At 26.4% G+C, this 10,753-nt stretch overlaps 4 protein-coding genes across 4 annotated transcripts; all 4 read right to left on the bottom strand.

Annotated features, from left to right (window-relative positions):
- Positions 1–1,688: 1,688 nt before the first annotated feature.
- On the bottom strand, positions 1,689–2,984 carry PmUG01_05038700 (transmembrane emp24 domain-containing protein, putative; the record flags this gene model as incomplete). Its single annotated transcript, XM_029003605.1, has 1 exon — positions 1,689–2,984. One exon carries the CDS (start codon positions 2,982–2,984, stop codon positions 1,689–1,691), a length of 1,296 nt encoding a protein of 431 aa, XP_028860534.1.
- Positions 2,985–4,487: 1,503 nt separating this feature from the next.
- PmUG01_05038600 (steroid dehydrogenase, putative) lies at positions 4,488–6,090 on the bottom strand (the record flags this gene model as incomplete). The annotated part of the gene is made up of 5 exons (XM_029003604.1): positions 4,488–4,796; positions 4,916–5,046; positions 5,192–5,282; positions 5,442–5,774; positions 5,986–6,090. 5 exons carry the CDS (start codon positions 6,088–6,090, stop codon positions 4,488–4,490), a joined length of 969 nt encoding a protein of 322 aa, XP_028860533.1.
- Positions 6,091–7,470: 1,380 nt separating this feature from the next.
- On the bottom strand, positions 7,471–7,791 carry PmUG01_05038500 (conserved Plasmodium protein, unknown function; the record flags this gene model as incomplete). The annotated part of the gene is made up of 1 exon (XM_029003603.1): positions 7,471–7,791. The coding sequence occupies one exon, from the start codon at positions 7,789–7,791 to the stop codon at positions 7,471–7,473; it is 321 nt and encodes a 106-aa protein (XP_028860532.1).
- Positions 7,792–9,218: 1,427 nt separating this feature from the next.
- On the bottom strand, positions 9,219–9,611 carry PmUG01_05038400 (conserved Plasmodium protein, unknown function; the record flags this gene model as incomplete). The annotated part of the gene is made up of 1 exon (XM_029003602.1): positions 9,219–9,611. The coding sequence occupies one exon, from the start codon at positions 9,609–9,611 to the stop codon at positions 9,219–9,221; it is 393 nt and encodes a 130-aa protein (XP_028860531.1).
- Between the last annotated feature and the right edge of the window lie 1,142 nt (positions 9,612–10,753).

Here is a 10,753-nt window from a genome sequence, read left to right as displayed (position 1 = left end):
ATGCTGTAACAACTTCACCCTCTTTTTCTTTTTATTCGAACTGGTGTTTCAACTAGCGCTGCATTTTGTTAGTGCATTGTGTGTGTATGTACGTACTTCTACATATGTGTGTATGTACGTACTGCTACATGTGTGTGTATATACAGAAGTACAAGAAGCAAAAGTGAGAAAAATTTAACAACATGATATACTTGTAAGCATTGCTTATTATATTTTAATGTATTAAATTTTTTTTAATAAAAATGATATAGTTTTATACATGTATCAAAAATTGTTCTCTTATAAACTAGCATATTTTAAATGTTTATTCATTAAAGAAAAAATAAAAATGTAGTAGTTAAAAGTGTAACAGTAAAAAATGTACGAGCTGAAGTACACATGTATGAATGTATATATATCTCCCATTTTAGTCCACAGGATCTTTAATAAAAGCAGTAATTTCAGCTTAACAGCTAAATTGGATTGTTGTAAAAACAGCTACAAAGTTATCGTCCCTTTTTAACTATTGCACAACACGCGAATTCGTACACTGCATGTATATATATATATATATATATATATATGTATACGTTTATGTACATGCTGCCCAATGAGGTAACATGGGCCTTTCCTATCATGAACTGCTTACACTTGAAGACACAATTAATTAATGAGAAAAAAATACAGTCTGAGAAAAATTTAGATTTTGTTCTAAGTTTCATAAACTGTTCAAATCTTAAAAGTATTTAAAATGAGAAGTGCCCAATATGAAAAAGGCTGTTCTGGAAAAAAAAAATTGCATATATGTATATATTCATATATGTACGTATTTAAGTAATTCAAAAAAAAATTATGACCAAGTAAGGTAAATTTGGAAAAATTATGACAGCGTAAAAAATGAGATATGCTCAAAATTGCCCAAAGAAACTTCCACTTATTAGCGTAAACTTGTCTAAAAAAGTAAATATTTTAAGTATTTTTTTTTTTTTTTCTTTTCAAATCATAATAGAATATATATATATATATATATGTACCCCATTCAAGGAAAAAACAAAACATACATATAATAATTTTTCTGAATGCTTTTTCTTCATAACACATAACAATAAAAATTTAAGGAAATTTTTCAGTTCTCTTGTTAAAAAGTTTTTCTTTATTGATATGAGCTGTATACTAAAAATTGGGTATACAAATATTGTAGGAAAGAGACGTTTTTTAATAATAATAAAAGCAAGTAAAAAAGATGAAATGAAAAACATGAAGGAAAAAAGATGAAGTCAAAAACTGCATTACAATGCATTACAATGCATTACAAATTCATTATAAAATATATATGGTATTATTACTCATTGCACTGTTGCATTTTATTATCACGTATGCTCGTGTATTACCGCTGCACACACAAATGCCTGTTTGCTTGTGCTTGACCTAAATAGCTTTTAAAATGGCAAAAAAAAAATTTTAACACTTAAAAAAAAAAATAATGATAAGTGGTAAAAATTAAGTGGTACAATGTAAGTCGAAAAATATAGGTCGTAAAATATAAGTGGTAAGAGATAAGTAGTGCGTGGTAAGTAGTACGCGATAATTATGCACCTTGTTGCCCATAAAACGTTCATTCGTTTGAACCTATTCAGTATATCCGTCCGTTTAGCTAGCACATTATATTTATTGCATCATTTCTCCTCAATCCTTGCAACGTATCAGTCTCAAAGAACTCGTTTGTTCATGACCAAGTTTTTAATATAATATATGGTGAATAAGGACAAGAAAATGAGTACAAATAATTTGATAAAACAATATAGGAAAGCCTTGTTTGTAATTTTTTTCATTTTATGCATATGTGACATATGTTTTGATGATAAATATTTTATTTCATTTTTCAATTTCCTTGTTTCCGAAAGAATCTTATCTATATAGTTCGTAAAACTTTTAATATCATCCGATTTCAATGAAGGATTTTCCCCTAATCCTAAAGCAACAGTTGTTAACTTCTTTCCTACCCATTTATTATTTCTTAAGGTTATAGTGTATACACCTGTTTTTACAGTATAAAAATAAAATATACCTTCACTAGCTTCCTTTCTAAAAATTATTTCGGAATCTGGGTCCGAAATTAAAAATTCAATTTTATTATCTTCAGATTCATTATTTGAATAAAAAACACCTCTAAAATATGTGTTAGGTTTTAAAATTTCTTCAAATAAAAAATCTTCAGAATTACCCGGTATTTCAAATGTTAATAAAGTAGATGGTTCAAAATTCTGCATATTTTTATTCCACATATTTGTTAATTCATCATCAGGTTCAATTATATCATCATTCTCATGATACTGGTAATCATTAGCATTTGGTTTCATATCATTTGAATTTTCATCAATATTTGGATTATCCGGAATTTCATGTTCATTTTCTCCATATTCACTTTCATCCTCCATATAATCAAGACTACCATCCTCGTCTTGTAAATCTTGATGAAAATTCTTTTCAAATTTACTAAAGTCTTCCATAAAGTGGTCTTCTTCAGAACCAATATTATTATTTGTGTCCTCCTCATTTACTTGTCCAAAATGGTCATCTACACTTATTTTTTTATTGTCCTTTGATCTTTTCTTTTTATTTTTATATTTCTTACTTCCTGTCTTCCCACTCTTGCCACTATTATCATCATCACTGTGCTTGCTATCACTGTGCTTGCTATCACTGTGCTTGCTATCACTGTACTTGCTATCACTGTACTCGTTATCGCTGTGCCTTTTATCAATGCGGCTAGTATCACTGTGCGATCCGCCTGACGAAGCGGATTTGTTTTTTTTATTCATTCCTTTCTTACCATCTGCATTCTTCTTTTTATCCCTCCCTGTGTTTTTATTTGATAACACATAATCCACTACTGTGTGTAAAAAAATCAACAAGAATACTACAAAAATTGGCCTCACAAGAGTTCTCTTTCTTTTAAATCTGTAGATATTCCGTTTTTTCCCGCTTTGTTCCTTTACATTCATTCTGGATCGTATCTCAAGTTTCTTTGCATTCAAAAATGACACAAAGCACACGCAAAAAATGTAAAATAAATGAGTATAACGTAAATAAAAAAGAAAATTAAAATTAAAAAAAAATTGGGAAAATTGTCAAAAATGCATGAACGGCTGAAAGTATGCGCAAAAGAACAATCGAAAAAACGTGCGAACGAGCGAACGAGCGAACAAGCGAACAAGCGAACAAGCGAACAAGCGAACAAGCGAACAAGCGAACAAGCGGAATGAACAAAAATTGTCAACAAAATAAACGTTCGAAGGGTTGAAACTGGGATACATTACTATATATATGTAAAATTGTCGATGGCCAATATACCGAAAGGCACGAAACTAAGTGTGTTATTAAAAAGTATACATACAAGCAAAATTTAAAGCATAGTGTTGTACACAGAAATGCTTAATTAAATGTATATAAAATTTATAAAAAAATTTTTTTAAATATAGTTAAAACGGGTAATGTGTTAACTGCTGTAAGGAAAGGCGTATATATAAATTTATGTACGTATATATATTAAGAAAAAAAAAAAAAAAAAATTAAGCAGCAAAGCCAAGGGGCAAAATGAAAGAGCGTAACGAAAGAGCATAATAAAAGAGTATAACGAAGGAGCAAAACGAAAGAGCAAAACGAAGGAGCAAAACGAAAGAGCAAAACGAAGGAGCAAAACGAAAGAGCAAAACGAAAGAGCAAAACGAAAGAGCAAAACGAAGGAGCAAAACGAAAGAGCAAAACGAAGGAGCAAAACGAAAGAGCAAAACGAAAGAGCAAATCGAAAGAGCAAAACGAAAGAGCAAATCGAACGAGCAAAATGAAAAATAAAAGAAGCCAAAACTGCACTTTTTAACTTTAAAAGAACCTCCTAAGTGTGCGTTCTAAGCCAATATTTTTTTCATAAACACATACACGCATTTGTGTACATATATGCAAGCGAACATGTGTATATACATATGTATACACACACATGAACATATGTGGGACACCCCAATATAGGCAAGTGCGCTTGGGCATAGTACATACGAACTCATGTAACTTTTTAAATCTCATAATTGTTGTTGACTTTAAAGTTAATGAAAACACACATGTAAGAAGAAAAATAAGGGAAGTTCGCGTAAGTGTTAGGGTGTATGGTTGATCATTAAAAATTGACAAATAATACATATTCGTATTTTTTTTTTTTTTTTGTTATATCTTTTTTAATTAAAAAACAGGAGAAATGCAAAATATGAGAAAAACAGAATATACTAATATATGTATCTAAAAATGTTAAGTACTGTGCGAACATATAGCCATAAAAGGGAGAGATAAAAAAAAAAAAAAAAAAAAACATCAAAAATAACTCCACAATAACTCAAAAATAACTCCACAATAACTCAAAAATAACTCCACAATAACTCAAAAATAACTCCACAATAACTCAAAAATAACTCCACAATAACTCAAAAATACCTCAAAAACAAAAATATAGCAAAACATTACTCACTTTTCATCATTTTTTTCAGTGCTTTTTGTCTAACTCCCTTAAGAGATGCCAATGAAACAACATCAAAAAGAAATTTTGGGAAACAGTTATATAAGTATATTTGCACTTTGTGAAATACATAAGGTGAACATATAACATTGTAGGGTAAAATATTCCCTTCTCTCATTTTTTTAATTGCGCTTTCCGCATACATATCTGGTGTCGGTACGAATAAACTTGCCTTTCTTATCTTTGATAATTTCGTTACAATGAACAATGGAATGTGACACTGGATTTGTATATTATATTCCTTTAATTCAACCTAAAAAAAGGGGGGTATACACGAAAAAAAAAAAAAAAAAAAAAAAAAAAAGTGTTACAGAAAACTCATGCAAATACATTTTGTAATAAACACACATATTATCATTTTTAAAAGCATACACTTAACGAATTAGCAAATGAGCAAATCGCATCCTTCACTGATGCATAGATGGTATATAGAGGGGAGGACTGTAAAGCAGATACGCCGCTAGATGTGTACAAAATTAACCCTTTCTTCTTTTTTATCATTACTAAAAATTTACAAAAATATACATATAGTCATGTAATTTCGTTATTATTTGCAATGCCATTAGCAATGTTGTTCGCAAAATTATATGCATTTTATACACGCCAGAATAGGATGCATTTAAAATTAAAACTTTTTCAATAAATTACTTGGTAACACCAATTTTGTCATGTAGTAGGATGAGAGCAAATTTACGTTTACAAGCCGTTCAATTAACTGCGTTTCCATTTCATGGAAATACTGAAAAGGGAAAGACGTTCATGAGGGTGTCTATGCAAGCAGGTATACATACGTAAGCATGCATAAATCAATACATATACGTACACATACATATATGTATACACACACAAACACATTAATTTATGTTCGTCCCATATATTGGCTTTTCTCCCTGAATACCAGAGGATGGGGGTAAGAAACGCCCACATTATTAATTAAAATTCCGACATCAAATTTTTGAATCTTTTCTTGTATAGTTTTATAGGAAGAGAAATTATTTTCATTATAATCAAAAGTTATACATTCGATCCTTCCCTTATAATTTTTATTCCTTTCTAACAAGTCAACTTTTATATTTTTCAATTCCTTTTCATTTCTGCTAATTAGCAATAAATTTACATCATGCTTTATCAAAGAATATGTTAAACTTTTTCCTATTCCGTCTGTACAACCAGTAATTATAACTGTGTCTCCATAACTTTTCAAATTCCTTAAAAATATTTTAGATTTTAACTACAAAAAAGAAATGGGAAAATGTGAAACAAAGCGCTAGTGTACGCATGTATAAGCATGGACGCGTAAATATGTACGCATACAAAATAAACCCATAATCGCACACAAATGTACATATATTCATCTAACTCCTCGCGCCTACATTTGTAACATAGATTAAAAAATAAATCTGAATTTCTCAAAAATGCAAAACAAAAAAAATATATCTTACATAACATAATAACCAGTAAGCGAAATAAAAAATATTTTTTACAACTACTACTAAACCAATATAAAATACAGGTCTCACAAAAAAGGATGGAAATGAATTTATCATTTTAATTATGTTCCTTTTTTTTTTTTTTTTTCTTTATTCTTATTTATTCTCTCAACTACAACAAAGTTTATGATAATAATATTTCCACCAAATTTCTGAACAAGCAAGGTATATATTATTATGTTAAAAAAAAAAGAAAAGAAAAAGGTATCTTTATTTTTTAATATTTTATTAGCCTTTTTGGAAAATCAGTAAACATATGAATACATACATGTATACTCAAGTAGTGATGTATAAACAATTATGTTTCTATATTAAATATTTAATTATATAAAAAAAAAAAAAAAAAAAAAATAGTTTACAAAGTTATGAAGCTCATGTTTTCAAAAGAAAATACATAAAAAGGGCAGCAAGAAAGCTTTGATTTAGTAGAAAAAATGAAAAAATAATTTGTCGAGCAGTATATGTCATGCTTTAATACAATTCTTTAATCTAATAAAATGAAGAAAAAAAAAAAATAATGAAATATAAGAAGAGACTAATTGAATACATAAAACAACTTTTATGCAAAAGATGTAATTTCACATTTAAAAAAAAAAAAAAAAAAAAAAATCAATGATACGTTTATGTATGTTATATATATATATATATGTACACCTATGTACTTATCGAATGAACAAAAAAAAATTATATCTACACAACATGGAGAAAATAAACGTACAAAATTAAATTAATAGATAACCTACATTTAAAAAATGGAAAACATACGCATCATCTCCAGGCTCATAAAAATACGGTAGTTTAAAAAGTATAATAAAATATGGTTTTACTTTTATCTATAATTCTTTTTTTTTCCTCTTCTGTATGTATTTTAAAATAATTCTGAAATCTAAGTACCCATTATCGTTAAGGTTTACGTAAAACTACAAATATTTAGTAAAATTTTTTAAGGGCATAATTAAAATAGTTATATATACATATGCATATATATGTTTAACAAAAAAAGAGAAAATAACAACACCTTAAATAAATAAATATATGAATAAATAAATATATATATACATATATATGTACATGTATGTCCTTTGGCAAGGTAGGCAAAACTTTCCAGCTTTAAATTTATACACAAAAATACTTATATATATATGCATATGTATGATTGTATGTATAAACGCATAAATGTAGTGAGAGTCTTTTATAGATTCCCCTTCTTTTAAATACATTAGACGGGAGATTTATACATATTATTCTGGACTCGGGCTATGCTCTTCCTGAATATTTCACTTAGTTTTATACTTACATTTTAAAATTATACCTAGTAACTTTAATAAATAAACTAGTTCATTCTACTTTTGTATATTCTTGCATATCATTATTTTCTATTTCACTTATTTGAATTTAATCCTGCTGCATTATGTTCTTCCCCCCTAGACGTTATAATTACACATTACTATTAATATTATTACTATTAATATTATTACTATTAATATTATTACTATTAATATTATTACTATTAATATTATCATTATTATTATCACTATTATTATCATTATTATTGTTGTTATCTAGAAACTCATATAATAAGTAATCATTTAGCTCAAAAGTATCATTGTCATCATCAGGTGGAAGAATTTCTATTGTTACAGCACTTGGCTCATTCCTTATTTTTCGCTTTTCTTCCATCTTGTTATTCATGCTATTAGAAGGGCAGGACAAAAGTAAAAATAAAAAAAAAAATGCACTATAAATATTTAGCCTCATATTTTATTCTTTAAATAAAATATTATTCTTTTTATTATAAAAGAGTTTTAGCACAAAGTTGTTAAGGTGCACAAAAAAAAAAAAAAAAATTAAATGGCACAATAGTGAGCAAGACGCAAAACTACTAAGGAACAAAAAAAGGAACTACTATAGTTGTGAACAGCAAGATAATGTATGGTACAATGAATAGCACAACAATGAAAAGCACAGTGAAAAGAACAACAGTGTGTAGCACAATGAATAGCACAACAATAAGGAAAAAAAATGATATGTAAAAAAATTAGAATGTGTTAAGAAAAATTATTAAATTAACTGAAATAAATTATTCATACATATAAAAAAAAAAATTATATATATATAATAGTTGTAAAAGAAAACACAGAAGAAAAAGCAATAATATTTATACGTGTAGATAATCTTTTTCTTGTATGTACACTAATAAATACGTACTACTTTTATACAGGATATTTATATACATTACTTCTTTTTTTTTTTTTTCTATAGATAAAAAGGAATATAAATTTAAAACCTTAAAAAAGAACAAAAAAATATGCAGATATATATGGATGCATAAATAATGTTATTCAAAATGGGATATCAATAATTAAAAGACGCATTGAAATAATGAAGTAAAAAAAAAAAAAAAAAAAAAAAAAAAAGTAAATAATCGATTAAGAATACAAAAAAGTGAAAATGCCTTCATAGCAAAACACGCATGTCATCACATCTCACGCTAGGCACTTATATATACATATATATATGCATGTTCACATAAATGTAGAGTAATAAGCTTTGAACTAGTAAGGTGTATATATTTTTCTTAAAACTCCCTATATGACTTAAACTTTTCTTAAAATTTCTATCATGTCTCAAGATTTTTTTAAAGTAGATTTTTCTTCACTGAAATTATTTACTCAATTAAAGGTAAATAAATTCCTCCCATTATTATAAAAATTTTTTTTTTTTTTTTCTTCTCATCTATTTTTTTATGACTAGGTCATATTAAATTTAAAATTAACCAAATTAAATCTGCTCTTCTATAATATTTTGCACCCCTTATATATAAGTGATATTAGTTATTTCCATCTTATAGTTAAAAGGAATGTTTTATTAAAACATTTACTTCATTTATTTTTTTTTTTTTTTCTCTCATATAAAAAAAGTAAATAAAATTTTGCACACACAATTTTCTTTAACACGCCATATCTCATTTTATGATTATGTTCAGAATTTTTTCTTTATATTCCATAAGTTGCCTCAAATGCTAGCAAGAAAATTCCTGCTTTCGTTTTTGTCTTATATGTGGGTAATTACGGTTGTGTTAATTTAAGTATAGCTCTGTTTTGTTTTATACCCATATATATTATATGTGTATTTATTTTTATCCAATGATATTTTTTCTCCGATACCCATGAATTTTCAAGTACTCACTTCATATGGGATCTGCTTGTACTAAAATTCTCTGCATGATTAGTGTCCTTATTATTCGCCGAATTCACCATATTTTCAGCATTCTCTTTCAGATCGTGATTTTTAAAAAGTTTTAATTTTCTACTTATTATTTTATAACCTACCCCCTCAATCTTCATGTTCTTTCTTTTTTTAAAATTTTTTTCAAAATTAAGTAATTTTCTTTTCTTTTTTTTATTCGTTTCATATAATATTCTATTTTCAATAGCTCTCCTGATTTTTATTTGAATTTTTATACCATTCTCATCATTATCGCTAGTATCAGAGCTTGCAGTTGTATCGGAATTATAACTATAATCGCTGTAACTTATTTCTACAACATCCATATCTTCAATATTATGAATGACCATATTTGTTCATATATAGAATTAGCTCCGTTATGCTTTTGTTGAAACTGAATGTAATTTGTGCGTCGTTTTATCTTTACCTTATATGAGCATGTATGCGTGTGTATATATACGGACGTGCATTCAATATTACATATAAATGCAGCGTGTTTTGGTATATATATATATATATATATATATATATATATATATATATATGTGTTTGTATATATGTATGTATAAATAACATAGGACAGTGCAAAGGCACAAAAAAGAAGACTTGTAAAATTTCATGCAATGGAAATACAATTAATGTATTTCGAGTAAGTGCTTTCTATATACCTTTTTTAAAATTTACAAAAAAAAAAATAAAAGATATATAATGTGCTTATATATGTATATGTGTGTTTATAAGTATATAAATTAAATGTGAAAATGCTTCATTCAATGGAAAAATATTGCAAAAAACAAATATGTAAAATGAACATCATACAAAAAAGCAATTTTACAATCTGCTGAAGCGAAATTTTATTCTTAACGACTTCAATACATGTAGGTTTTTTTTTTTTTTTTTTTTAATTGTATTAATAATCAATGTTCAAAGGTTAATATATAGATACACTGATTTTTTTTTTTTTAAATTTACATTTTCCATCTATAAAAAATATATACACACGATTACAAAAAATGGAAATAACTTAACAAAATATAAAAAAAAATATATAACAAAAAAAGCCTTTTAATAGTATATGGAAAAAATATACCAAAAAAAAATAATTTTTGATATGAAAACATTCAACGTAAAAGTCAAATGATTGTAAGAAAAAAAAAAAAAAAAAAAAAAAAAACATAAAAACATTAAAACACCAAAACATTAAAACATTAAAACATTAAAACATTAAAACACCAAAACATTTAAACATTAAAAAAGTCAAAAATAAAATTTTAAATAATTTTCGTCAAATGATGCATGCAGATGTTGTTTCAAAAAATAAGACACTCTCTCCAAGATTAACAAGAATAGCAAGAAAGAAAAAGAAAAAAAAAAAAAAAAAAACACTCATATATGAGAACAAATATATTAAAACTTCTTTTTGAGCTCCAGTATTTTTTAACAAAAAATAAGTTTCTTATATAACAAATATAAAAAAAAAAAAAAAAAAAGG

The sequence above is a fragment of the Plasmodium malariae genome (assembly GCF_900090045.1).
Source record: "Plasmodium malariae genome assembly, chromosome: 5".
NCBI classification, from domain to species: domain Eukaryota; phylum Apicomplexa; class Aconoidasida; order Haemosporida; family Plasmodiidae; genus Plasmodium; species Plasmodium malariae.
The sequence above is the reverse complement of the archived record's forward strand: the minus strand, read 5'-3'. Positions and strand labels throughout refer to the sequence as shown.